Consider the following 24,096-nt stretch of genomic DNA (forward strand, 5'->3'; position numbering starts at 1 on the left):
TGGGATGGGAGAGATGTCAGTCCGCCGCCCAAGGAGCAACATGCCAACAGACTGGTACTGCCACGGCCATGTGGCAATACATAGGTTAATAGAAATGGGTTAATTTAAGATAAAAGAGATAGCTAGCAAGAAGCCTGAGCCATAGGCCATACAGTTCATAATTATTATAAGCCTCTATGTGTTTACTTGGGACCAAGAGGCTGAGGGACCAGGTGGGACACAGGAAAACTTCCAGCTGCACAGATGTGAGAGGCTTTTATTCTCTGTCTATCACATATGTTCTCATGTGCATCTGTCATATTGCCTTTCCTAAACCACAGGTTTCCATGTGTCACGCTCCTTCTCTATGATATTTCCTGACCTGTCAAAGAACAAACCAAATCCTTGAATCTGGGATTCAAGGTCTTCCATTATTTGACCTTAGATTTCCTCTTCTAAAGATTTATTTATTTATTATGTACACAGTGTTCTGCCTACATGTATCCCTGCAGGCCAGAAGAGGGCACCAGATCTCATTACGGATGGTTGTGAGCCACCATGTGGTTGCTGGGAATTGAACTCAGAACCTCTGGAAGAGCAGCCGGTGCTCTTAATCTCTGAGCCATCTCTCCAGCCCAGATTTCCTCTTCTAAAATGTGTTTTTATTTTTATGTGTGTTTCACCTGTGTGCAGGTACCCCAGGAGGCCGGAAGAGGGATCCAGAAAACAGAAAAAAGACCTGCAATGTAATTTCAAACTGCCTTGTTGTCAATGGTGGTGGTCTCGGCTGGAAAAAAACAAAAGGGGTCACACAGATTTGCACAAGATGGGAGGCAGCTCTACTTGGAGCGAAGCGATAGTGCAGATTACAGAGGGAGACACTGTCCAGATTGACAGTGGGCCACGTAAGCGATAGTCCTCAAGAGTCCCAATTACTGTTTGGGGCTCATTTTTACGGGGTACAAGAGAAGGAGCTGGTTATTAAAGGGCAAAGTTTGGGTCTAGGCTAGGTCATACATTATTGATTTTTCTTACTGCATATGATCCTTCCTACAATGCACCTGATTTTTATCACATGCTGATTATGCCTGTGCAGTTGAGCACTGCTGTGCAGTAATTAATAGTGATGAGTGATGTGTGACTACTGAGGGCTTTTAATGTGCTGTAAAATATACACTACTTTTAGAATTACCATGAAAATGTCTAGCTAATGGTTCCATATTGATTTCATACAAGCTGAATCTAAAAATTTATATAGTGAGTGTGGTGATTTGAACAAATGTGCCCAATAGGCCTATGTATTTGAACACTTGGTCCTGAGTTGGTGGCATTGTTTGGGAAGGTTGTGGAACCTTTAAGAGGTGGAGCCTTGCTGGAGGTTGGACATCACTGGGGATGGGCTTTCTATAGCCTCCCTCACTTCCAGTTCACTCTTGCTGTTTCCTGAATGCTGATAAAGATATGGTCTGTCAGCTTCCGGCTCTTGCTGCCATGACTCCCTGCCATTGTGGACTCTTTGCCTCTGGAACCACAAGCTAAAATAAACTCTAACAGTAATTTGCCTTTGTTAGGGTATTTTATCACAGCAACAAAAACTAGCTAATACAGAGTATGTATACACATATTAAAATTATAGGGTATATATATTATATATATATCACATGTGATATGTATAAACTGTCATATACTCAGGGAAAGCCATGTGTCACTTATGAAGGAGCTACATGGTCAGAGAAAGCAGACACTTAGGGATACTGGTGACTTCCTAGACAGAACAGAGCAGCATAGGAATCAAACCTCTTAGGTCTCCATCATGACATGTGTTGCACATTCATGTTGCTGCTGTGGAATAATCCTCTTGCACATTGTAAAGATTTGTCACTTGAGGGGCTGGAGAGATGGCTCAGAGGTTAAGAACACTGACTGCTTTTCCAAAGGTCCTAAGTTCGATTCCCAGCATCCACATGGTGGCTTATAACTATAATGGGATCTGATGCTCTCTTCTGGCATGCAGGCAGAACATTGTGTACATAATGAATGAATAAATCTTAAAAAAATATTGTCACTTGAATTGGTTTAATAAAATGCTGATTGGCCAGTAGCTGGGCAGGTAGGATAGGCAGGGTGATCAAACTAAGGATGATGGGAAAGAGAAGGGCAGAGTCAGGAGATATGCTGGCCAGCCTGCTGCCGAGCAAGCAGGACATGTAGAAAATGAGGTAACAAGCCATGAGCCATGTGGCAAAGCAAATAGAAATATGAGGTAATTTAAATGTAAGAGTTAGCTAGTAAGAAGCCTGAGCTATTGGCTGAGCATTTATAATTCATATTCAGCCTCTGAGTTCATTATTCCCGACCAGGTGGTCAGAACAGGAAATGTCCGTCTACATGATGCTAAGTAGACAGGCCAAGGCAAAAACATTGTTTAAAAACAATAATCTCACCATGCACAGAGGGAGCTAGTGGCCTTCAAGGTTCTTGCCCCTGAGCAGTGATGTTAGTCTTGCCTTATTTCTCCATGGGCCACTTGTCTTTCAGCAAGCAGGAGTTGATGGCTGGTAGCCCCAGGAAGAAGAACAGACAGTAGAAACATATACAAGACTCTAAAAACCTTTATTTTTCTTAATATCCTGCATGATTTCTGCAAAAATTACAAGTTAAGCACACTTTCATGGAGATAGGCCATTTAAAATACAATTGAGACAATTTTTTTTAAAAAAAAATTCTCTCATGTGTGCAGAAGAAAGAGCCAGTAAACAAGACAAGAAATAAGAAAAAAAAAAAAAAACCCAAGTTCTATGTAGCATATTCCTCCCTCCTCTTTTCCAGGTTGATGCTCCATAGACAACCATGGGACACAGCTCTGGAGTACACGGCTATCACTCTGACAAGAACACACATCCCACTCAGGAGGTAGAGGCAGGAGGATCTTAGAAGTTCAAGGCCACCAACTGCTACACACACAGTGAGATTGAGGACATTCTGGGATCCAAGAGACTCTGTCTCGATAAAACAAACAAACCAAAAAGCAAAACCAGAACACCCACGCGACTTGCAGAGGAATTCTATGTGTAGGCAGGGCAGCGAGCCTAGGAACTTGTCTGTGTTGTTGAGGTCTCTGGAAAACGCAGATTCAAGACATTGGAGGTTGCTACTGTCAGTTCTCAGACCTCACCTCGGTCTAAAAATAGGTGTTCTCGTGGTCTGAGTTGTTCAGCTGCAGGTATTCCAAGGTGCCTTTTTTGTAGCTGGCCACCCGTGTGAGCCTCCGGCTCTTTATGCCCGAAGCTTCTCTTTTCTGTAAGGAGGTGACAATCATGTCCGAAAACTCTGCCTGCAGACGCTGTTGGTTCTCCCTGGAAAGAAGGTGGGGAGAGAAAGTTGTCAGCCATCCACACAGAATGTTCCTTAGCTTCAGACCTTACCCAGTGGGTGCCTAGTCTGTGCTACACACAGGAAATGCAGGGAGTATATCGCCATTGCCTTCGATGACTCCAAAGAACTGTCTTCCCCGCCATGTGTTAGTGTAATATATCGCAGACAGGAAACGGATCTTTCCTTTTCAAAGTGGAACATGTTGCTAGAATTGGGGAACGTGGTAGAGGATTCACTGAGACCCGGGAAGAGAAAGGAGAGGAGGTCAGGACTTCACCACACAGCCCTGGAAACACTCTGGTGCCCACATAGCTGTGAATGCCGGGACTGTTTGGAGAGGGCTCAGGACGGCAGGAGGTCTCCAAAGTTTAGAACAGATCTAGGCAATCCTAGCTTGAAGCCAGGCTTCCCAGGTTGACGCGGCATCTCTAGTAGCTTGCCTTCTGTCTGTCTGGCCTCTAGGCCTCTGAATGATCGGGTCTCTTCTCCAGCCAAAGCCATCACCACAGCCAAGGGCTGAGGGCTGGAAGCTTGCCAATGGAACAGGACAACTTGAGTCACCTTCAGAATGGAAACCTGCTAGGTAGATAGGAAATCTTCCTCCTATCATAGGAGAATGCAGGCTCCATGCTAAGACCCAGAACCGGGGCTTTAGGCAAGGCTGGTGTCTTCCTCTTTGGGGACAGCGCAGACAGGAGGCAGGGGTGGAAATGCAGAGAGCCTCTCAGCTTCCGGCATCTTCCATCCTTGTCATTGTTGTTGTTTATTGTATATTGGTGCTTTGTCTGCTTGTCTCTCTTGCACCATGTGTGCCTGGTGCCCAGGTGGCCAGAAGAGGCTCTCTGGACCTGGAGATACTGATGGTTGTGAGCTGTCATGTGGGTGCTGGGAATCAAACCTGGGTCCTCTTGACTCAAGTCCTCTGAAAGAGCAGCTGGAGCTCTTAACCTCTGAGCCACCTCTAGGTCCCATGTAAGAAGCAAAGAGGCATGAAGTGGGCTCCAAGCTGCCTTCTGTTCTCCTGAGCAAGCCAGGAACACTACCCTAGCTTTCTGATGCTTCACAAGCAGAGTTCAACCAGCTTTGCAGCCAGCGAAAGAGGATTGTGTTTTCATTATTTTTACTTCTGTGTATTTTTGTGTCTGTGTGAATGTATGCTACATGTGTGTGGGTGCCTGTGGAAACCAGAAAGAAAGTATCAGATCCCTTGGAGGTGGAGTTGCAGGTAATCCAGAACCTGATGTGGTATTGGGAAACAAACTCAGGTCCCCTGGAAGAGCAGCAAGTGTTCTTAACTGCTGAGTCATCACTCCAGCCCCAAGACTTACTTTATCTTTTTTTTTTTTTTTGGTTTTTCGAGACAGGGTTTCTCTGTGTAGCTTTGCGCCTTTCCTGGAACTCACTTGGTAGCCCAGGTTGGCCTCGAACTCACAGAGATCCGCCTGGCTCTGCCTCCCGAGTGCTGGGATTAAAGGCGTGCGCCACCACCGCCGGGCGACTTACTTTATCTTTAATTATGTGTGGATGGGGGTGGAGTAGCATGTATTGCAGTACCCACAGAGTCCAGAGGAGGGCATCATATCCCCTGGGACTAGAGTTACAGAACCAATGTAGACATGGGAACAGAGCTCAGGTCCCCGATCACTGAGCCACCTTTCCAGTGTCTTGCCCACCTTTGTTTTTGAGACTGTGTCTATGCAAATTAGACTGGCCTCAGACTCACACAGATCTGCTGGCCACTGCCTCCTGAGTGCTGGGATTAAAAGTATGTGCCATCACATCTGGCAAATCAGGTAGATTTTAGTGGAGATAAGCTGTTTAAAATGTAACTGGGCAAGGCATGGTGGTATATGCCTAGAAAGCCAGCATTTGAGAGACCAAGACAGGAAGATTGAGAGGCCAGTCTGGGCTGCATAATGATGTTCTCTCTCTCTCTCTCTCTCTCTCTCTCTCTCTCTCTCTCTCTCTCTCTCTCTGTGTGTGTGTGTGTATTCATGTAGTATGTACTCTATTTCATCTGTCAATTTATCATCTTGCAACTACATCATTGGCACACCTAGAAATTAACCCTTAGGAGGACAGAAGAAAACGGAGCCAGTGAGACAAAATGAAACCAAAATCGGTGAAATAAGAACAGAATCTCTTCCAGTTCTGGAGTATCCCTTCCCCCTTTCCCAGGTGGATCCTCCCTGGGAAAACAGGACAATGGTAGCCCCCTGTAACTTCACTGAATACACACATCTGACTTATGAGAGAAATCTAGTACTCTGGAGTAGCAGAGGTTGTGTGTTTTCTGTGTCACTGAGTCTCAAAGATACAGGCATTCTGGACACTCCAGTTCAGCAGCTGGAGACAGGAACATTCTAGACTTCCTCATGTCCCCAGGCACTTGTCAGGTTAAATACCTCTAAGTAGCATAGTGTGCTAACCCACCCAGGACTTCTGGCTCCTCTCCCTCCCCGCCACCCCTGAAGCTTACGCAGTTGGTGGGGTTGGCAAGTTGTACTCTTGGTCCTTCATCCCAGTCAGCCAGTATGTGGTCTCTGTCCCTCTGCCCTGTGGAGACAGAAGCATGTCCCATGAAGGTGCTGTTCTCACCCACTGCCCCAAGGATGATCTGCTCCAGGAGGCACACCAACCCCACGTTGCTCATCAGTGCCTGTATTTAAGCACACTATACACGCCTAAAATTGAGAAAACATTTAAGAAGTCTCCCACCAGGCTGGCCTTTTTACTTTTTCTTTTCCCTCCCTTTCTTGTTTTTTTAAAATTTATTATTAATTAGTTAACTTATTTATTTATCTGGAGACAGGAATTCACACTATGGTTCAGGCCAGGTCTGGAGCTCACCATGTAACCCAGGTTGCCTCAAACTCATAGCAGCTCTCCTGTTTCAGATATCTAAGTGTGGTGGTATTGTGTTCCCCAAAATATTGTGCACTCTAATAAACTTATCTGGGGTCAGAGAACAGAACAGTCACAATATTAAACATAGAGGATAGGCAGTGGTAGCACACGCCTTTAATCCTAGCATTCCAGAGGCAGAGATCCACCTGGATCTCTGTGAGTTCAAGGCCACATTGGAAACAGTCAGGCATGGTAACAAGAGCCTTTAATCCCAGGAAGTGATGGCAGGAAGCAGAAAGGTATTTGAGGCATGAGGACCAGAAACTAGAAGCTTTTGCCTGGTTAAGCTTTTAGGCTTTAGAGCAGCAGTTCAGCTGAGATCTATTTGGATGAGGACACAGAAGCTTCCAGTCTGAGGAAACAGGATCAGCTGAGGAACTGGTGAGGTGAGGTAGCTGTGGCTTGTTCTGCTTCTCTGATCTTCCAGCATTCACCCTAATAACTTCTAACAATTTGTGCTACATCTGGCGCCCAACCTTCGTGGCATGAATTCTTGAAAAAGCTACTTACCTGCAGCCTTGCGAGCCCCAGCTCAGACCTGAGCTATACGTTGCTGGTTGTGGTGGCGCATGCCCATAGGATTTACTGAAGGAGGCAGAGGCAGGAGGATCCCGAGTTTAAGGCCAGCCTAGGAGCCTTGCTAAGGAGAAGCTGCAGCCAGGGCTGGACCTGGCCACAGTGGCGGTGGGACCATGGAGGCAGCAGCTGCTGCTCTGAGTTGCTGGCTGCTTCTCATTGTGTTGGTGACTGCGGTGATGCTGCTACCTGGGACGAAGGGTTTACTGCTGCTGGTTTAGAGAAGAATTTCCAGGACCATCGTGTTACAAGAAAGCATTGGCAAAGATCAGTTTGGAAAAGTTTGGCATGACAAATGGTGGGGAGAAATTGCTGTGAAAATATTCTCTTCTAGGGAAGAACACTCATGGTTCCAAGAGACAGACATTTATCAGACTGTGATTGCTCCAAACCACAGAGGAGGCACAAAAATAAATAAATAAATAAATAAATAAATAAATAAACAAATAAATAAACAAACAAACAAACAAATAAATAAATAAATAGATAAAATAAAAAAAATTCTGCAGGGAACCCTGATCATGCCTAACAGCAACTTTGAAATCTACAAAAGGATGATGGGACCCAACAATGATTGATCATTCCACAAGGACTATGGTAAAGCCATTAAGCTTTATCTACATCTAAGTACCAGGATTTAGCTACATCTAAGTACCAGGATTTCAGGCAAGAGCTACCATGCCCAGCCAGATTGGCTGTTTTCAAAATAGAGTTTCCTTTTTCCCCAGAAAATATTTCAGATTACAATATAGCAACATTTGAAGAACCCTACCTTAAAGAGGAAGAAATTCAGGCCCGAGGAGATGGTTCACTTGGAGAGAGCTTGCTGTGAGAGCGTGGGGACTGGAGTTCAGATCACCAGCACCCCAGAACAAAGCGGGGTACGGCATATGTCTGTAACCCCTATGCTCGGGAGCAGGGACAGGTGGTTCCTGGAGCTCACTGAGCACCAGTCTAGTCAAACTGGTGAGCTCCAGGTTTAGAGGGAGATGAAGGTGAGGACAGCAGGACAGATGGCTCATGTGTCACCTGCCATGAAAGCCTGACAACCTGAGTTTGGTCCCTGGACACACACGGAGGTGGGAGAGAGACAACAGACTCCATAGAGGTGTTCTCTAGTGTATACCACCCACACAGACACACACATACACACATGCACACACCCACACACACCACTAATAAATAAAGTAAATAAGGTTTAGAACAACTGAAGAAGACACCCAGTGTTGACATCTGGTATCTGTACATCCACACACAAGAGCATATTCAAAGCACACACACACACACACACACACACACACACACACACACACAAAGAAGTAAATTTTAAAGAAAGGAAGAAATCTACCCACAGTTCTACCATGCCAACAAACATAACCAGTTTCCATTGTGTATGTTTTCTTTGTTTTGGTTATTATGTGTGTGTACGTGTGTGTGTGTGTGTGTGTGTGTGTGTGTGTGTGTGTGTATGAATGTGTGTGTGTGCTTGCGTGCACTTAAGACAGTTCTTAGGAGTTGGTTGTCTTCTTCTTCTATCATGTGGACCACTCTCAGGTGGCCAGACTTGACAGTTAAGAACCATCTCTCTCCAGCTCTGTGTTTTCTTCTGACCCTTTACAGCAAAGTTTTGAGACAAAATTGTTGCCACAGCTTCATTATCTTAGTGTGTAATTACAAATGTATCATAATAAGCACCTGGAAGTAACATTTGTTTGGTTCATGACGGGTGGGTGGGGTCATGAAATGAATGGAAATGTACAAGAAATTCCATTTTTGCTAAGTTTTGCATCTGAGAAGGAGATCAGACAGGTCTAGATTAAATGAGTATCCATAGATCTACATTTTTACAAGACTATAAGCAGCATTTTAGGGGAATGATCTTGAATTAGTAAATATATTAGTGGAAGACTCAAAAACTGAGTGTGTTATTTGTAGCTGAAAGTTTTCTCTGGTCCTGACCAGCCCCACAGACCCCAGAGCCACTTAGATATTATAACTGTAATTCTTGCTAGATAACTGTTTTGTTATATGTAATTCTAGTATGTTGAAGTTAAAACCTTCCTTTTAAATAGAAAGAAAGGGAAATGATGGGTGATGTTGCTCTGTATGCTGTGAATGTGTTGCTCTGATTGGTTGATAAATAAAATGCTGATTGGCCAGTAGCCAGGCGAGAAGTATAGGTGGGATAAGCAGAGAAGGAGAATTCTGGGAAGAGGAAGGCAGAGTCAGAGTAGACACCAGCCAGCCGTCCAGGGAGCAACATGTAATGGCACACAGGTAAAGCCATGGAACACATGGTGACATATAGATGAACAGAAATGGGCTGAGTTTAAATGTAAGAGCTAGTCAGTGTTAGGCCTGAGCTAATGGCCGAGCAGTTTTAATTAATATAAGCTTGAGTGATTATTTTATAAGCAGCTGTGGGGTCCATGGGATTGGTCAGGACCAGAGAAAACTTTCAGCTACAGTTATTAGACAGTTTTACGTAAAATTACGTAAAAGGTGACATTTTCCAATTTGCAATTGCAAAGTATATACTACAGAATTTATGGATCCTAGAGACAAAAGCATAATGTCTGGTCAGTTGTTGGCTTCAGACCAATGAAAAGATTCTGACAATTTTTAAAGGGCATCTGAGAGCCGGCTGGGGACAAGCGGTGGCTTCACAGGACAGCTGTGTTAAACATGGAAGCAAGGTGGGGGAGAAGCCTCAGCAAGTGCTTGTCACACTGGCAAGAAGACCAGGGTCTGAATTCCAAAACCCACATCAATGTTGGGTGGGCGTCTACCCTACCCATAACTCCAGCCTCAGAAGACAGAGAGAGAAGCCCCGGGCTGGGCCGGGAATCTAGATGAGCCATATTCAGTTCAGATTTGAATGAGAGACACTGCTTCACACAATAAGGGAGAGTCCTGATATCAACTTCAGGTCTCTACCTCACAAGTGTGTACACATGCATGTGTGCTCACACAGATGCACCTGTATCAAACACACTACATGAGAGAGAAAAAGTGAGACACAGCATGGAGAACCTAGAGCCTTGATCATCAAACATCTATGTGTCACAAACATTAGAATGTTTGTTCAAAGTACACGGGCCTGTTCTGTTCACTCTGAGAGTCTCAGGACTCCTGAAGTTTGACAAGGACTCAGTAGTGAGGACGATGGGGCCACATCTTGGTAGCCAATGGTCCAGAGCTTCAGAGATAAAAGCAACTGTTGAGAAAGCTATATTCAAAAGTGAGCAGACAGGGTTGTGACTTCAGTAAATCCTGACTGGTTTGAGCGCTTGGGTTGGGAGGGGGCACTGGGAACAGACGGTGTATGTATGTGGAGGAAATCGTGGCAGTGTTTGTTGTTGTTGTTGTTTGATTTTTTAAAATTATTTTTAGATTTATTCATTTTACTTTATGTGAGTGTTTTGCCTGCATGCACATATACACACCATGTGCATGTATTACTCATGGAGATCAAGAGAGAGCATTCCATCCCTTAGAACTGGAGTTACAGATGGTTGTGGCCCACCATGTGAGTGCTGGGAATTGAACCTGGGTCCTCTGCAAGAGCAGCAAGTGCTCTAACCTCTGAGCCACCTCTCCAGCCTGGTAGCAATGGTTTACAGCGTACTGGTCACAGCACAGACTATCTAAAGGGCTTGCTGGAGTCCAGAGCAGTTCTGGATTCACATGCTTGGGTCTCCACCCAAGCTCTTTCTCTAGTGATGCTGGAGGTCGCCGCAGGAGGACAGAAAAGGGTTCTTCACCTTTGTCTTTTCTGACTTTCTTGGTGGAGGGTCACGCGTGGCCCACATGTGTCTGGGTGCTTGCTCACACACGTCTGCAGCCTCCTTACCTTTAAGTATGTTTCTCCCCTCACTTCATACTGGAACTGGCAATCCGTTCTCTTCAGGATGGCTATCGTAGAGCTGCTCATGTGAATCCTCAAGGCTGGAAACACAAACCAGATCAATGAAAATCTCCCCACGCTGAAATCTGATACGGCCACATTCATTTCTCTCTGATTCTAGGTGTCAACAACACCCTAAGCAACTGTTCTCCATCATGGAGAAACATATGTGTCTATTTTAGTAAATGAGCCTTTAAAAACAGTGTCAGTGAGAAGAGGAAATACTACCCACACAGGAAAAAGGGCCTGGCACTGTTTTTAGGGTTCTGAACGTCATCAGTCCCTGAGTTTTGCCCACTGAGTCTCATTCCAGCTCAGAGTGGGAACTTTGGACCTGGCTTTGGATGGAGCTTCTCATGCTGAGCCTGGGGTTGGGCTTTGGCTGAGCAGTCTGCAGTTTAAAGTTCCAGGAAACAGCTCAGGTGCTGCGAACAAGGGGAAGATTTGGGCTCTGGGCTTTCTCAAACTTTCCTCTTCGGCAGCGCTATTATCTTTCTGAAAAACAAGTGATGAGGGATTCCCACCCAAAGGCTCATTGATGGATGCTCAAGAGCCACACTACAAGCCATGACAGGGGACAGAATAGTGGACATTCTCCAAGGACCAGAGGACTGCCAAGTGCTTAACTTTGCATCATCCGAATTCTGTCCAGAAATCCTCCTAACAAGGTTGTCATCTCATTCTGTGTTCGTCTTCCTGAGGCCTTGAAAGATGGAATAACTTCCCCACCAACATATGCAGATGATGGTTAGCACAGTTTTTATTTTAATCTAAGCCTGTTTGACCCCCATCTCATTCTTTTCTTGATAATTTGATTTTGTGGTACATGCTAAGAATAGATGCCAGTCTAACTACCAAAGTCCTGTCCCGGATCCTGTGTTTGTCAGCTTTTAGACATCACCTACTACTGCTTTTCTTCCTTCTACTATGCACTTTCATTCTTATTACTGTAATTAATATTGATAGAGCATCTACTGCATGTAATGCACGGTTCCTCAATTTTGCCGGACACATGCATTCCTGAATTCATTGCACATGGACAAAAAATACAGAAACAGTCTAAAACTGAAGAAAAAAAAAGGCTAAAACAATTAGCAGTAAATGCAACAAAATCAAACATCAGAATCCTGTTAATACAGGCTCAAGTCAAGCCCTTGTGAGGGATCCGTCTGCCTTTCGCTGACACTTTACATCTCAGCACTATGAAGTGAATTCTACAAGTGCATCTCCTGGAAGAGACAGTCTCTGTTCTCTAAGGAAAACAGCAATCCCCCTTCTTACGGAGGCCAGTGGATTCCATCCTAGAGGCGGTATTGACGGTATCTCCGAATAAGCAATAACGAGGCATCTTGATCCCCACAACACCAGCAGCACAGGGGCCTGGAGTAAATGAAGGAAGAGGAGGCATCACTGCACGTGGAAGAATGGAATTGGGACCGGTGAGCCTTTCTCACAGTCAGGTCCTGCGGCTGAATGCTCAAGGCATGGAGACATGGCTGAACACAGGTGTGATTCTTTTAATGAATGAATGCACGCTGTTAGGTTTGTGTTATTACAAAAAAAAAAAAACTTATATTTTCACGGAACACAAAGGCATTCATAGGTCCAGGTCACAAAAACGCCAACATTTAAAAATCAAGAGATCTCAAGAAGAGCTCAGGTGACCCCACAGCTTGCCTGCTGTACCAAAGCATACCACCCTGAACTCTGGATTGTTAGAAGGAACCACAGAGCTGAAGACACAGTTGCCCATGTTTGTGTTTGTTTCATGGTGCTGTTTCTAGGATTGGTGGCATATAACAGAACACTCAGAAGACAAGTGCTGTGGGATGTCTTTCTGTATGCTGTGAATATATGCTGTTCCCATTAGTTAGTAAATAAAGCTGCATTGGCCTATGGCAGGGCAGGATGCAGCCAGGTGGGAAAATCCAAGAAAGATGATGAGAGGAGAAAGGAGAATGGAGAGGAGACGCCCAACTGCCATCCAAGGAGCAACATGTAAGGGGATGCAGGTAAAGCCACGGAACACATGTCCATACATAGATAAATAAAAATGGGTTAAGACGAAAAAACTAGCTAAGAAGAAGCCTGCCAAAGGCCGTACAGTTGGTAATTAACATAAGCCTCTGAGTGATTATTTTATAAGTGGCTATGGGACTGGATGGGACCCGAGAAAGTTCTGACTACAGACAAGGACTTGGCAGAGTCTTCCATAAGCATCACAAGCCACACAAATGCTGCTGGATTAAGTCTGTGGCACAAGGATGTTCTAAAATGGAGAACAAAAACCAAGAAAAGAGTGTGGGTGTTGTGGACTTCCTTCCTTAAGTATAAAGGGCATGGTCTTGATCAGAGCAGCTGTTGATATTCCTTTATAGGAGGCTCCTTAGACCCTTATCTGATATTCCAGCCCCTCCCTCCCTTCCTCTCTCCCTCCCTCCCCCCTCCCTTCCATGTCTGCCTCCCCACTGGTTCTGCACAGTTGCATGTGTTTTAGGGAGATGCTACAGTACATACATATGAGGTGGGAGACGATTTGAAGCAGGAACACCATCTATGCAGCTGTAGGGAGCCATCGTCCTGGGGACTTTTGAGTGATGTGGTTATTTGGTGTCACCCAAACTCTTGTAAGTAAACCCAATAAACTACTCCCTGGCCCACCAGGCTAGATGTCAGTGTTTCTTTGGTCAATCGCTAGTGCTTTCTCTGGTAGCTGCTCTAAGTAGATGTTCACAGCTCCCCAGGAAAGGTCAGTGTGACAACTGAGAAGAAGGGTCATTGCATCAGCATTTGCAGGGAAGATTGGATGCAGAGGTAGACATCAACAGGGAAACGGAAGACTGGCTTTCCAGCTGGGGCAGTGGGCTCGACCTTCCTAATGCTGAGACCCTTTAAACAGTTCCTCGTGTCGTGGTGACCCCAAACCATAAACTTGTTTTCGTTGCTGCTTCATAACTGTATTTTTGCTACTGTTATGAATTGTAATGCAAACACCTGTGTTTTCCGACAGTCTCAGGTGACCCTGTCAAAGGGTCCTTCAACCTCCAATGGACTGCGACCCACAGATTGAGAACCAGTGAGCTAGAGGACTTGCTAGTTTTTTGATTGGCTTTTTTTATTTAAACACACATGGGTTTCTTTTGTTGTTGTTCTTGAGACAAGGTCTCACTATGTTGTTCTGCTGTCTTGGAATTCGCTATGTAGACAAGGGTAGCTGAGACTTACGAAGATCTGCTGCCTCCTGAGTGCTGCCGTTATGACTGAGTGTGTACTGTTCTCATAGAGGACCTGAGTAAGGACCTGAGTCGGGTCCCAGCCCTAAGTTTGGAGGTTTATAAGTGCCTGTACCCCAGCTTCAGGGGATCTGGCACCTTCTACTAGCATCCACAGGTGCCTGTACTACTCATGTGTACAAACATACACAAACATGCACATAATTTAAAAAACTCTATGCCTTTAATCCCAGCACTCGGGAAGCAGAGCCAGGCGGATCTCTGTGAGTTCGAGGCCAGCCTGGGCTACCAAGTGAGTTCCAGGAAAGGCGCAAAACTACACAGAGAAACCCTGCCTTAAAAACCGGAAAACAAAACAAAACAAAACAAAACAAAACTCTAAAGCACAAGAGTTTCTTTATACATTTATCCTACCAGTGAAGATCAAAATAAACCAAAACAGTTCAAAATACTGGATTTTACCTTGAGTCTTGAGCCCTACATTATCAGATTTGATACAAAACAAAAACGGACAAACAAGCCCCTAACAAAAATGCAGAAGAGATGGAACGGAGAAGACTTCTGTGTGTTTGCATGTGTGTGTGTGTGACGCGAAGTACTAGTGAGAATGACTTGAAAACACATTTCTTCTCAAATATTCATTGTACATGGTGCGTGTTGCAGAAAGACATTTTCCCTCTGCGTGTTGCAGAAAGACATTTTCCCTCAGTTATATGTTCACTGCTCATATATCTTCCTCCCTTCCCCTCCCCCAGCTTTCCCTTCCCCTCTTTCCCCCATTAGTCCACTCTGTCTCCCTAGACAGCTTTCCTTCTCTCATGTTATATACACGCACAGTTTTACATATGTATATAAAATCTAGGAACTACATATGAGAAGAAACACGGTCTTGGGTTTTTGATGCTAGCTTAATTTGCTTAGTTTCTATGATCATGACCAGTTGTATCTATTTTCCTGCAGACAATGTAACTTCCTTTTCCTTACGGCTGAAAAACATTCCACTGTGCGTACATGCCACGTGTTCTTTTTCCGTTCTTCTGTCGGTTGGTTGAGTTCCCCTCCAACCATGTGTTTCTGTAAGACTGTTTCCTTATCTACTCAAGTCTCTACGTTCAAGGCTGTGAGTTAAACTGGAAGTCTGAGGCATCCTAACTTGCTACCTAAACTAAAAGCCTAATTTAGAAATATGTAGTCATAGTCCCCAAGCTCCAGTGAGTCACAGGCTGATGACTGATCAAATGATGCTGCAGATATTGGTAGTGCAGAATTTTAGCCAATCAGATCCTCAGATAGTGGTAACTCAGAACTTTAACCAATCAGATCCTCAGATAGCGGTAACTCAAAATTTTAACCAATCAGATCCTCAGATAGTGGTAACTCAAAACTTTAACCAATCGGATCCTCAGATAGCGGTAACTCAAAACTTTAACCAATCAGATCCTCAGATAGTGGTAACTCAAAATTTTAACCAATCGGATCCTCAGATAGTGGTAGCCTAGAGCTTTAACCAATCAGATGCTTTCTGTCTCTCACCTCTGCTCTCTCTCTTTCTCTCCCTACCTCATTCTTTCATATGGCCTCAAACTTGAGATCCTCCTGCCTCGGCCTTGTGGTGCTAGGATTCTGAGCAGGCACCACTCACTTCTGTTTTCTGTCTGTAGATACTACCTGCCCGTATTGTCTGCTGAAAGACACCATTTGTGAATTGTTCTTTCTTAAATAAACTCATTAGTTTTGTCTAGAGTTTTCCTCTCATCAGGGCTATCAAACTCCCTGGTTCTCTTAGGGATCCATGTGCTTTCTGTAGCACTGCAGTGGAGTAGGTATGAACCTACATCTATGAACCACATATTTTTAAGATAGTATTCTTTCTTTTTTAAAAAAGGTTTTAGTTTTCATTATGTGTATGTGTCCATTTGTTTGTGGGTAGGTACAAATGAATGCAGGTGCCAGAGGAGGCTAGAAGAGGGCATCAGAGCTCCTGGAGTTGGAGTTACAGGTAGTTGTGAGCTGCCCAGCATGGCTGTTGGGAACTAAACTCATGTCCTCTACAAGTGTAGTGTAATTTCTTAACCATTAAGGCATCTCTCCAGCCCCAGTATTGTATTATTTTAATGGGATATGAACAGGAGTTGGGTGCTGTGGAATAATCCTCTTGTATACTGTAAAGATTTGTCATTCAAATTGGTTTAATAAAATGCTGATTGGCCAGTAGCCAGGCAGGAAGTATAGGTGGGATGACCAAAAGGATGGTTAGAAGGAGAAGGGCGGAATGAGAGAGTCGCCAGAAAACACAGAGAATAAAGATGAGAATGCCATACTGAGAAAAGGTACCAAGTCACATGGCTAAACATAGATAAGATTTATGGGTTAATTTAAGTGTAAGAGCTAGTTAATAATAAGCCTGAGCTATCAGCTGAGCATTTATAATTAATATAAGCCTCTGTGTGGTAACTTGGGGAGTGGTTGCCAGGTATTCAGGAACTGGCAGGTGGGAGAGAATCGTCCATTTACAGTTGGGACTGTGTGGGGAGGTGATAGGTGAGACAGTAGATGTGATGATTTAAATGGGAAGTCCAGAACTTCTTGTTTTCCTGGGTGATCAGTGTTTGTGCATCCAGCAATGACAGTGCCATCCACAGTGTTATTTCAAGTGTTCTCTGGGGAACCGGGTCTAAATGTGTCAGGATGTGTAATGAACCCCACAGTTGGCACACAGAATGTAAGAAGTCTCAGATCGAAAACCAACCACATCAAGATGCTCTTGTGTGCTCTGCTGTGCGTGACCCCACTTGTTAGCATGCCCAACTCCTTACCAGAATGAACTCCAATGCGGATCCATACTGGGAGGCCAGGGAGATGCTCCAACTCGAAGGTCCCCATGAAGCTGAGGATGTCCAAGGCCATCTTGGAAATGTCTACTGCATGTCGGTTGCCATTTCTCATGGGCAAACCACTGGCCACCACGTAGGCATCACCGATGGTTTCTACCTGTGGGGACACTTTCTTATCAGTGGCTCTGCCCCATGGGAAGGCGCCTGAATTGAATGCACAAATGGATAGGGGTTGGGAATTCAGTATGAGCACAATTCTGTCCACCTCATTCAGGACCAGTTCTATGCAGTTTCACCAGGGGTTGTTTTTGTTTTTTTCTAGTAGTCTAGTTAACTGGATGACAAAACAGCTATGGAAGATTTTAACCACATAACATTGTTTCATAATTATATAGATTGGGCAGATGTAGTGAAAATTCTGTAAATGCTCGTATAATCTGGTTGTGGGGCTGGAGACATGGCTCAGTGATTGAGACCACCTGCTGCTCTTGCATAAGACCAGGGTACAGCTCCCAGACCTACATGATGGCTCACACCTGCTTGTAACTCTAGTTCCAGGGGATCAGATGCCCTATTCTGGCCCCCGTGGACACCTACATATAAGTTGTACAGACAAGGAGGCATACATACACCCATACACTTAACTAAAATTAAAACTAAATAATTAAATAATCTCACTGATCCTATATAATTTTAGCAATACACTAAATTACCAGAAAAGTCATCTTTAGTGATTGTCATTTCCTACATAGTATTTTACCAACAGTAATTGTAGGTTCCTTCAAGAATAAAGCATTTTTGCAGTCTTGTACTGTGTTTATCATAACTCCACTGTCTCCATTTCATTTTCAGTCAGCTTAAATGCTGTCCATTGCTTTGGAGGTGATTTGAAATTCTGCCATTTCCTCTATATTTATCACTCCAAATTCATTTTTGCTATAATTCGTTCCTTCTGTGCTACTTCTTTAAGGTAGGAGGTGATTTTGACATTTGACCTTTCTCAATTCTTCCACATCTCCCCCATTTCAGCTTGGATTCAACCACTTCATTAAGTGTTAAAGATTTATTTACTTTTATGTGCACATTTGTATGTGCCTATGTGTGGGTTTGTGCATACACATGCAGGTGCCTGGGGAAGCCAGATCCCTTGGAGCTAGAGTTCCAGGCAGTTCTGGGCCCCCTGACTTAAGTGCTGAGAACTGAACTCAGGACCTGTGGAAGAATAGGAAGTGTTCTCAATTGGCCTTTTGTTATTTGTTGGATGGGGTGACAGGATTGTACTTAACAAGAGCAACTATGCCAGGCTCTGGTGGCCTTGGGCTGCCCAACTGTCTCAGCGTGAGGGCAATCAGTCACCTTGTAGACATCATGGTGATCCACAATCTGGTCAAAACTCTTGTAGATGTCATTTAGCATGTCCACCACCTCCATGGGGGTGCTGTACTTGCAGATAGTTGTAAAACCGACAATGTCGCTGAAATAGATTGTGACTTCTTCATACAGCTCTGGTTCCACAATGCCTTTCTCCTTCAGAGACTTTACCACCAGCCTAGAGGAGGGAGGGGAGAAAACCACTTTTAACCTCTGTAGAGTTTTCTTGCCTTACATAAGCAATTCATATTGAAGCAGCTGTCAGCTGGATTAAAAAATTTGAGATTTCTAATGAATTCCATTGAGTGTTCAGGAAGCAAAAAGGACAGATTACATACACTGTATATATGAATACATGGCCCATACACGTGTGTATGTATTTGAACTTGGATGAACAGAAGCATTTTCAACTTGAACTCAGATTATCAATAATCCACATAAACTCACAGCACTGACGCTTGTCTAGCTCTAACACCCACGTGTCCACTCTTTACCTCTCCACTGATAATCAACATTGACCAAGCACAGCACCATATTCAGAAGGTTAGATGAGGAGCGTGTCATGGATGTAAGAAACTGACCCCAGATGTAAGGCTATGAGTACTGCCTCTCTCATCAAAGCCAATGGTTCTGCTCCTCTTGTGTACTTCATGGTATTGTTTAATATCATGCCAAATGAATAATGCATTCAAAGTTAATTTTAATATATTTATGTTGGAATTCATTGGATATTCTGAAGTAGGTTTGGGTCCTTTGAAAAGTAAAGTCCACCAGGGCTGGAGAGATGGCTCAGTGGTTAAGAGCACTGGTTGCTCTTCAGAGGACCCAGGTTCGATTCCCAGAACCCACATAGTAGCTCACAACTGTCTGTAACTCCAGTTCCAAGGGATCTGAAACCTTCAGACCAATGCACATAATGTTAAATAAAATAAAATAAAGTCAACCACACCATATATAAGTTGCAACTACGGGAAAGGATGCCAAAGGAAGCCACCCAGAAAAGCCTCACTGAAGAGATGGAAGGTGCAGCTTCTCAGAGCAGGGAATACAACAGAAGCGCAACCACACGGACTGGGGCTTCCTTTAGGGGCCAAGTTGCCTTTCCCATGGAAGAAGGGGCATGGCGGCTGACTGGGTTGGGCACTCTCTGCTGCCGTTGGGGTCATTTTGAAGGGGGCCTGAGTAGAAATATAGAACATGAGCACCAGAACCTAGAAGCTGGGAAATGCCACAGCAGCCTATGAGAACAGATCCCTCATTTTCCTTTATTTCATACAAGTGTTTGCTTGCATGTATGTATATGTACTACCCATGTGCCTGGTACCTGCAGAGGCCAGAAGAGGGCACAAGATCCCTTGGGACTGGAGTTACAGATGGTTGTGAGCTACTATGTGGGTACTGGGAACTCAAGTCTTTTGTAAGAGCAGCAAATGCTCCTAACCACTGAGCCATCTCTCCAGTCCCTAAATCCTTCATTTTTATATAGATAAGAAAATGAAGGGCTGAAAAGGAAGTGGAAATCCAGTGATTCCATTGGACAGAGCTATTATTAGAACCAAGCAACATCACTCCTGTGCACTATGAGCCTTCTGTGACCCAGACCCTGGGTGTTCAGGGAGATGGAGCAGACTTAGAGGTGAGAATAACAACTGTAGAATGTCTGTGGATCTTCCAGAAACCCCATACCTATCAGCCAGGTAACCAAGGTATTATTTTTGTCAACTGGGCATTAGTCTCCAGGCAAGGAATTCTGCATAATATAACAAGGTTATGGGGCTCGGCAACTCCTACTCTCTTTGACACAGAGGCGGTGGTGGGAGAATGGGGTGGGGGGGGGCGGGTAGGGGTTCTAGTATATTTTCAGAATGCTCTCCCAGCCTGTATGGAGGAGCTGAAAGGCTCATGGTTCCAGTCAGGCTTTTTTAGTTTTGGGGATTGAGTGGGGCATGTGTGTGTCCCCACCTGTTTGCCCAGGCTAATATAGAAGAAACTACTTTTTATTTGTTTGGAAGCCAGTCATTGGTATGGGAGGGGGTGAATCTGGGAGGGGTCGAGAGAGAGGGGTAATCCGGACAAGCCACCATTACTGTGTGGTCCAGCATGGATGTCAATGGGTGTCACAGGCAAGTGATGGTTTCTTTTCTGTGACACTGGCCTTAGTTTCCATGATTTTACTGGAGGTTCTCCTTACACTGAGGTAACAGCTCGCCACACCTTAGTGGGAAGAGATCGTTACTTCTAAGCCATGGGCCAAACCATCACACTATAATTCCTTGTTCATCTTCACATTCCTCAGAAACTTACTCCAATGTCAGTGTTTGGAAAACATGAATCTATCTTGGGATTTCTGTATTAATGTCCTTTTTTTTTCTGTCCTGACTCAGCCATAGCTTCATAAAGAAGAGGCCACACTGGCTTGTGGATGCCTGGGTGGCGAGACAGCTGATGAGTGTTACCCACCCCCTCTCCCACCGACTTGGAGTTCCCTTGTGATTTAAAGAAGGAAAACAAAGAAACTAATGCTTAATGCTTGAAAGTCTCACAGTTCACATACTGCAGAGACAGGCTTGAATCACCGTTTCGAGACTGAGGACAGACAGACAGTGCCTTGCTTGAAGGCTGCAGGGTTAATAAGGTGTTAGAATTCATAGCCATCTGCTTAGTCTGCGGTTCTCCCAAAACTTCTTGCTTTAGGAATTCAGAGTGAAATCAGAAGGGGGCTCAGCAAGATATAAGCATCTTCAACCCCAATAATCTGCCCTTGGGTCTATAAAAGGAAACCACCCTATGTAGTCCCAAACAAATGCAAGGCCAGACCAAATCCAGATCAAAACCAGCAGCAGTGAGAGGCAGGCATGCTGAAGGTTTCAGCGGGGAGTCAAGGAGCCTGACTGTGGAATCATGGGAAGCCACAGCTGCAGAAGTCTCGTCTTACCGTGGGAGCAGCATGAAGTTAAGGCGGTCAGCCCTGTCCCTCTCTGCCTTGTACAGCTTGGTCCTTTCCTCCACCAGGTGTTCCAGGTTTCGAGAATACAGCTGTAGACGTCGGATCAAGGTGTCCATGTAAGATTCATTTTTTTGGTCATGAAAAAGGCTGCAGGTGGAAACAGACAAAGAACTCTTACATATCTCAGGGAAGGTTCATGTGAGGTTCTTACAGTGTTGTGTGTATTAAAGATAATGCTTACAGAGCTGGGTGGTCATGGCTCACGCCTTTAATCCCAGCACTTGGTAGGCAGAGCTAGGTAGATCTCTGTGTGTTCAAGGATACAGCCAGCATTGGAGACACATGCTCCAATGTGTGTCTGGAGGTCTGTACAGACAGGCAGTGACGAGGCAGTCACGTGGTTGGGTTTACAACCAATGAGAAGGCAGAACAGAAAGTCTATATAAAGACAAACAGACAGGAAGTAGCTCTCTTTCGGAGAGGTCTCTTGGCTGAAGAGGCTAGCTGCAGCAGGTTGGTAAGGCTCTTAGCTCTGATCTCTTGGCTTTCTTCTTTGAAAAAAAAAAAAAAAAGATAATGCTTACAGCATGTGAAAGCATTGGGGGAAGGTTCTGAGATGTCACATCATCAGCAAGTTCCCACTTCTGCCCTCAGAAGGAGAAGACTTGCTGTGTGTGAATGTGTGTGTGTGTGTGTGTGTGTGTGTGTGTGTGTGTGTGTGTGTGTCTGTCTGTCTCCCTCCCCCACCTCTCTGTGAATGTGTGTGTGTGTATGTGTGTGTGTGTGTGTGTGTGTGTGTGTGTCTGTCTGTCTGTCTGTCTGTGTCTCTGTCTGTGTTCCTATCTGTGTGTCTGTCTGTCTCCCTCCCCCACCTCTCTGTGAATGTGTGTGTGTGAATGTGTGTGTGTGTGTGTGTGTGTGTGTCTGTCTGTCTTCTCCCCCACCTCTCTGTGAATGTGTGTGTGTGTATGTGTGTGTGTGTGTGTGTGTGTGTGTGTGTCTGTCTGTCTCCCTCCCCCACCTCTCTGTGAATGTGTGTGTGTGTGTGTGTGTGTGTGTGTGTGTGTGTATGTGTGTGTGTGTGTAAGTGCTATGGTATGGGTTTAGAGGAGGTCAGAGGACAACTTGTTGTTCTGGGGATTGGACTCAGGTGGCTAGTCTTGTGTGGCAAGGGCCTCAAGTTAAGCCATCTCAACAGTCCCAAGAGACAGAATTATTTTAATGAGCTCCCAAGGGATTCTTGCTTGACTCCACCCACAGAGGATAGCTGAGCAGAAGGGGATCAGGAGCAGGTACAAGGAATAATGAGAGATTGTTTTATTCCATAGGAATAGATTCAATTAAAAGTTTCCCTGCCTTGACTGACTCTTCATCACCTAGGGAACTATTAAAACTTCCAGTGCCAGGTTACACCTGAGACCAATTGCATCAAATGCTCTAGGGTAGAATTCAGGTGTCAGTTTTTCTTAAAACTCCTCAGGAGATTTCAAATGTGCAGCCATGTTTGAGAACCACAGTCAAGGCTAAAGACTAGGGGCCCCTGTATCTCCATGAGGGTCCATGTCATTGATACTGCACTGCCCCCTCTGACCTCAGTGACAGGTCAGGGAAGGAGTGAAAAGACAAGAATTTAATCTGTGGTTATTTCCTGTTCTATTCAAACAGTGGACAGTTCTGCCAATCAGACCATGGTCTCAATTAACTTCAACACCAGCCTTGGATACTCAGCAGGTATTCGAATCTTTGGACCTATGATACCTCCAGAAAGTCAGAGATAGAAGAATGATAGAAACCATCCAGCTCATTCCAATTTTATGAATGAAGAAGTTGGTAGCCTGTGTGGGGAGGTGTTTTTCCCTCTGTCTCCCAGCAAGCCATTATTGTGTCCTCCCATGGAAACGTGGTCTCCTGTGGAATTCTCATGACACCATCCCTTCTCCCATCTGCACTGAGTTACCTGAAAACACATAGCACCCAGAATTTGGATAATGGGGAACAACCCCCCACTTTGACCTTGAATGCTGTTCTGATTCAGAAACGCAAATCTAAATTGTCTAGGTCCAAAGCTGGTGATTTTGGAGATCTTTAAAACTTGCTGACCTTGGGGGCTGGAGAGATGGTTCAGTAGGAAGACTTCTAGTTTTCCAGGGGACCCGATTTCATCTCCCAGCACCCCTGTCAGGTGGTTCACAGCCTCCAGCAATCCCCGTTCAGTTCTAGGGAATCTGATGCCTTTATTGTCCTCAGGCACCTGCACACGTGTGCACAAACTCACACATTCACAAATAATAAAAAATGAAAACTAGACCTTAAAAAAAATTAAGAATTTGCTAATCTTAAGAATTACCCACTTGGGCCTGGAGAGATGAGTAGGTGATTAAGAACATTGGGCGCTCACCCAGAGGACCTGGGTTTGATTCCCAGCACCCTTGTGGCAGCTCACAACTGTCTGTAACTTCAGTCCCAGGGTCAGATGCCTTTTCTGACCTCTGTGGGCACTGCATGCACATGGCACACAGACATGCAAGCAAAACACCTGTACACATAAAATAAATACATTTTAAAAAAGAATTGCCCAGGAGCTTCATAGAATCTCAGGGCCCAGGTTAGACTTATAGAAGGGTCTGGAAATTATATGTTTAATTAAATTTTTTCACACACTGTATATATATATATATATATATATATATATATATATATATATATATATATATATATATGTTTTGACTGTGTTTTTCCCCTCTCTTAGCTCCTCCCAGGCTCTCCCCACTTGTCCATGCACTCCAACTTTTATGTTCTCTTTATTCTTTTAAAGATTTATTTTTAACTCGTGTGTGTGTGTGTGTGTGTGTGTGTGTGTGTGTGTGTGTGTGTGTGTGTTTGTGTGTTAGAGGAACTGTGCCTCTAAACGCAATTGCTCAGGAAAGCCAGAAGCATCCCATCCCTTGGAGTGGGGAGTTAAATGCG

The 24,096-nt window shown here is 44.6% G+C and overlaps 1 protein-coding gene and 1 long non-coding RNA gene across 2 annotated transcripts in view; one reads left to right on the forward strand and one right to left on the reverse strand.

The window, feature by feature from the left end:
* The window catches only part of LOC131907474 (uncharacterized), a 28,886-nt gene extending 25,824 nt beyond the window's left edge, over positions 1-3,062 (forward strand). Inside the window, exons 2-3 of the long non-coding RNA XR_009378410.1 lie at positions 673-884; positions 2,809-3,062. This is a non-coding gene — a long non-coding RNA (uncharacterized LOC131907474). The remainder of the gene's footprint in view (positions 1-672; positions 885-2,808) is intronic.
* Positions 2,821-24,096, reverse strand: part of Gucy2c (guanylate cyclase 2C) — a 79,056-nt gene continuing 57,780 nt past the window's right edge. The window contains exons 21-27 of the mRNA XM_059258717.1: positions 21,118-21,276; positions 18,168-18,360; positions 16,794-16,968; positions 12,026-12,124; positions 10,691-10,785; positions 5,834-5,910; positions 2,821-3,335 (exon numbers count right to left, since the gene is read on the reverse strand). Coding sequence (XP_059114700.1) covers positions 3,161-3,335; positions 5,834-5,910; positions 10,691-10,785; positions 12,026-12,124; positions 16,794-16,968; positions 18,168-18,360; positions 21,118-21,276 — 973 coding nt within the window. The 3' untranslated portion in view covers positions 2,821-3,160. The remainder of the gene's footprint in view (positions 3,336-5,833; positions 5,911-10,690; positions 10,786-12,025; positions 12,125-16,793; positions 16,969-18,167; positions 18,361-21,117; positions 21,277-24,096) is intronic.

The sequence above is a fragment of the Peromyscus eremicus genome, chromosome 3 (assembly GCF_949786415.1).
Source record: "Peromyscus eremicus chromosome 3, PerEre_H2_v1, whole genome shotgun sequence".
Classification (NCBI taxonomy): Eukaryota; Metazoa; Chordata; class Mammalia; order Rodentia; family Cricetidae; genus Peromyscus; species Peromyscus eremicus.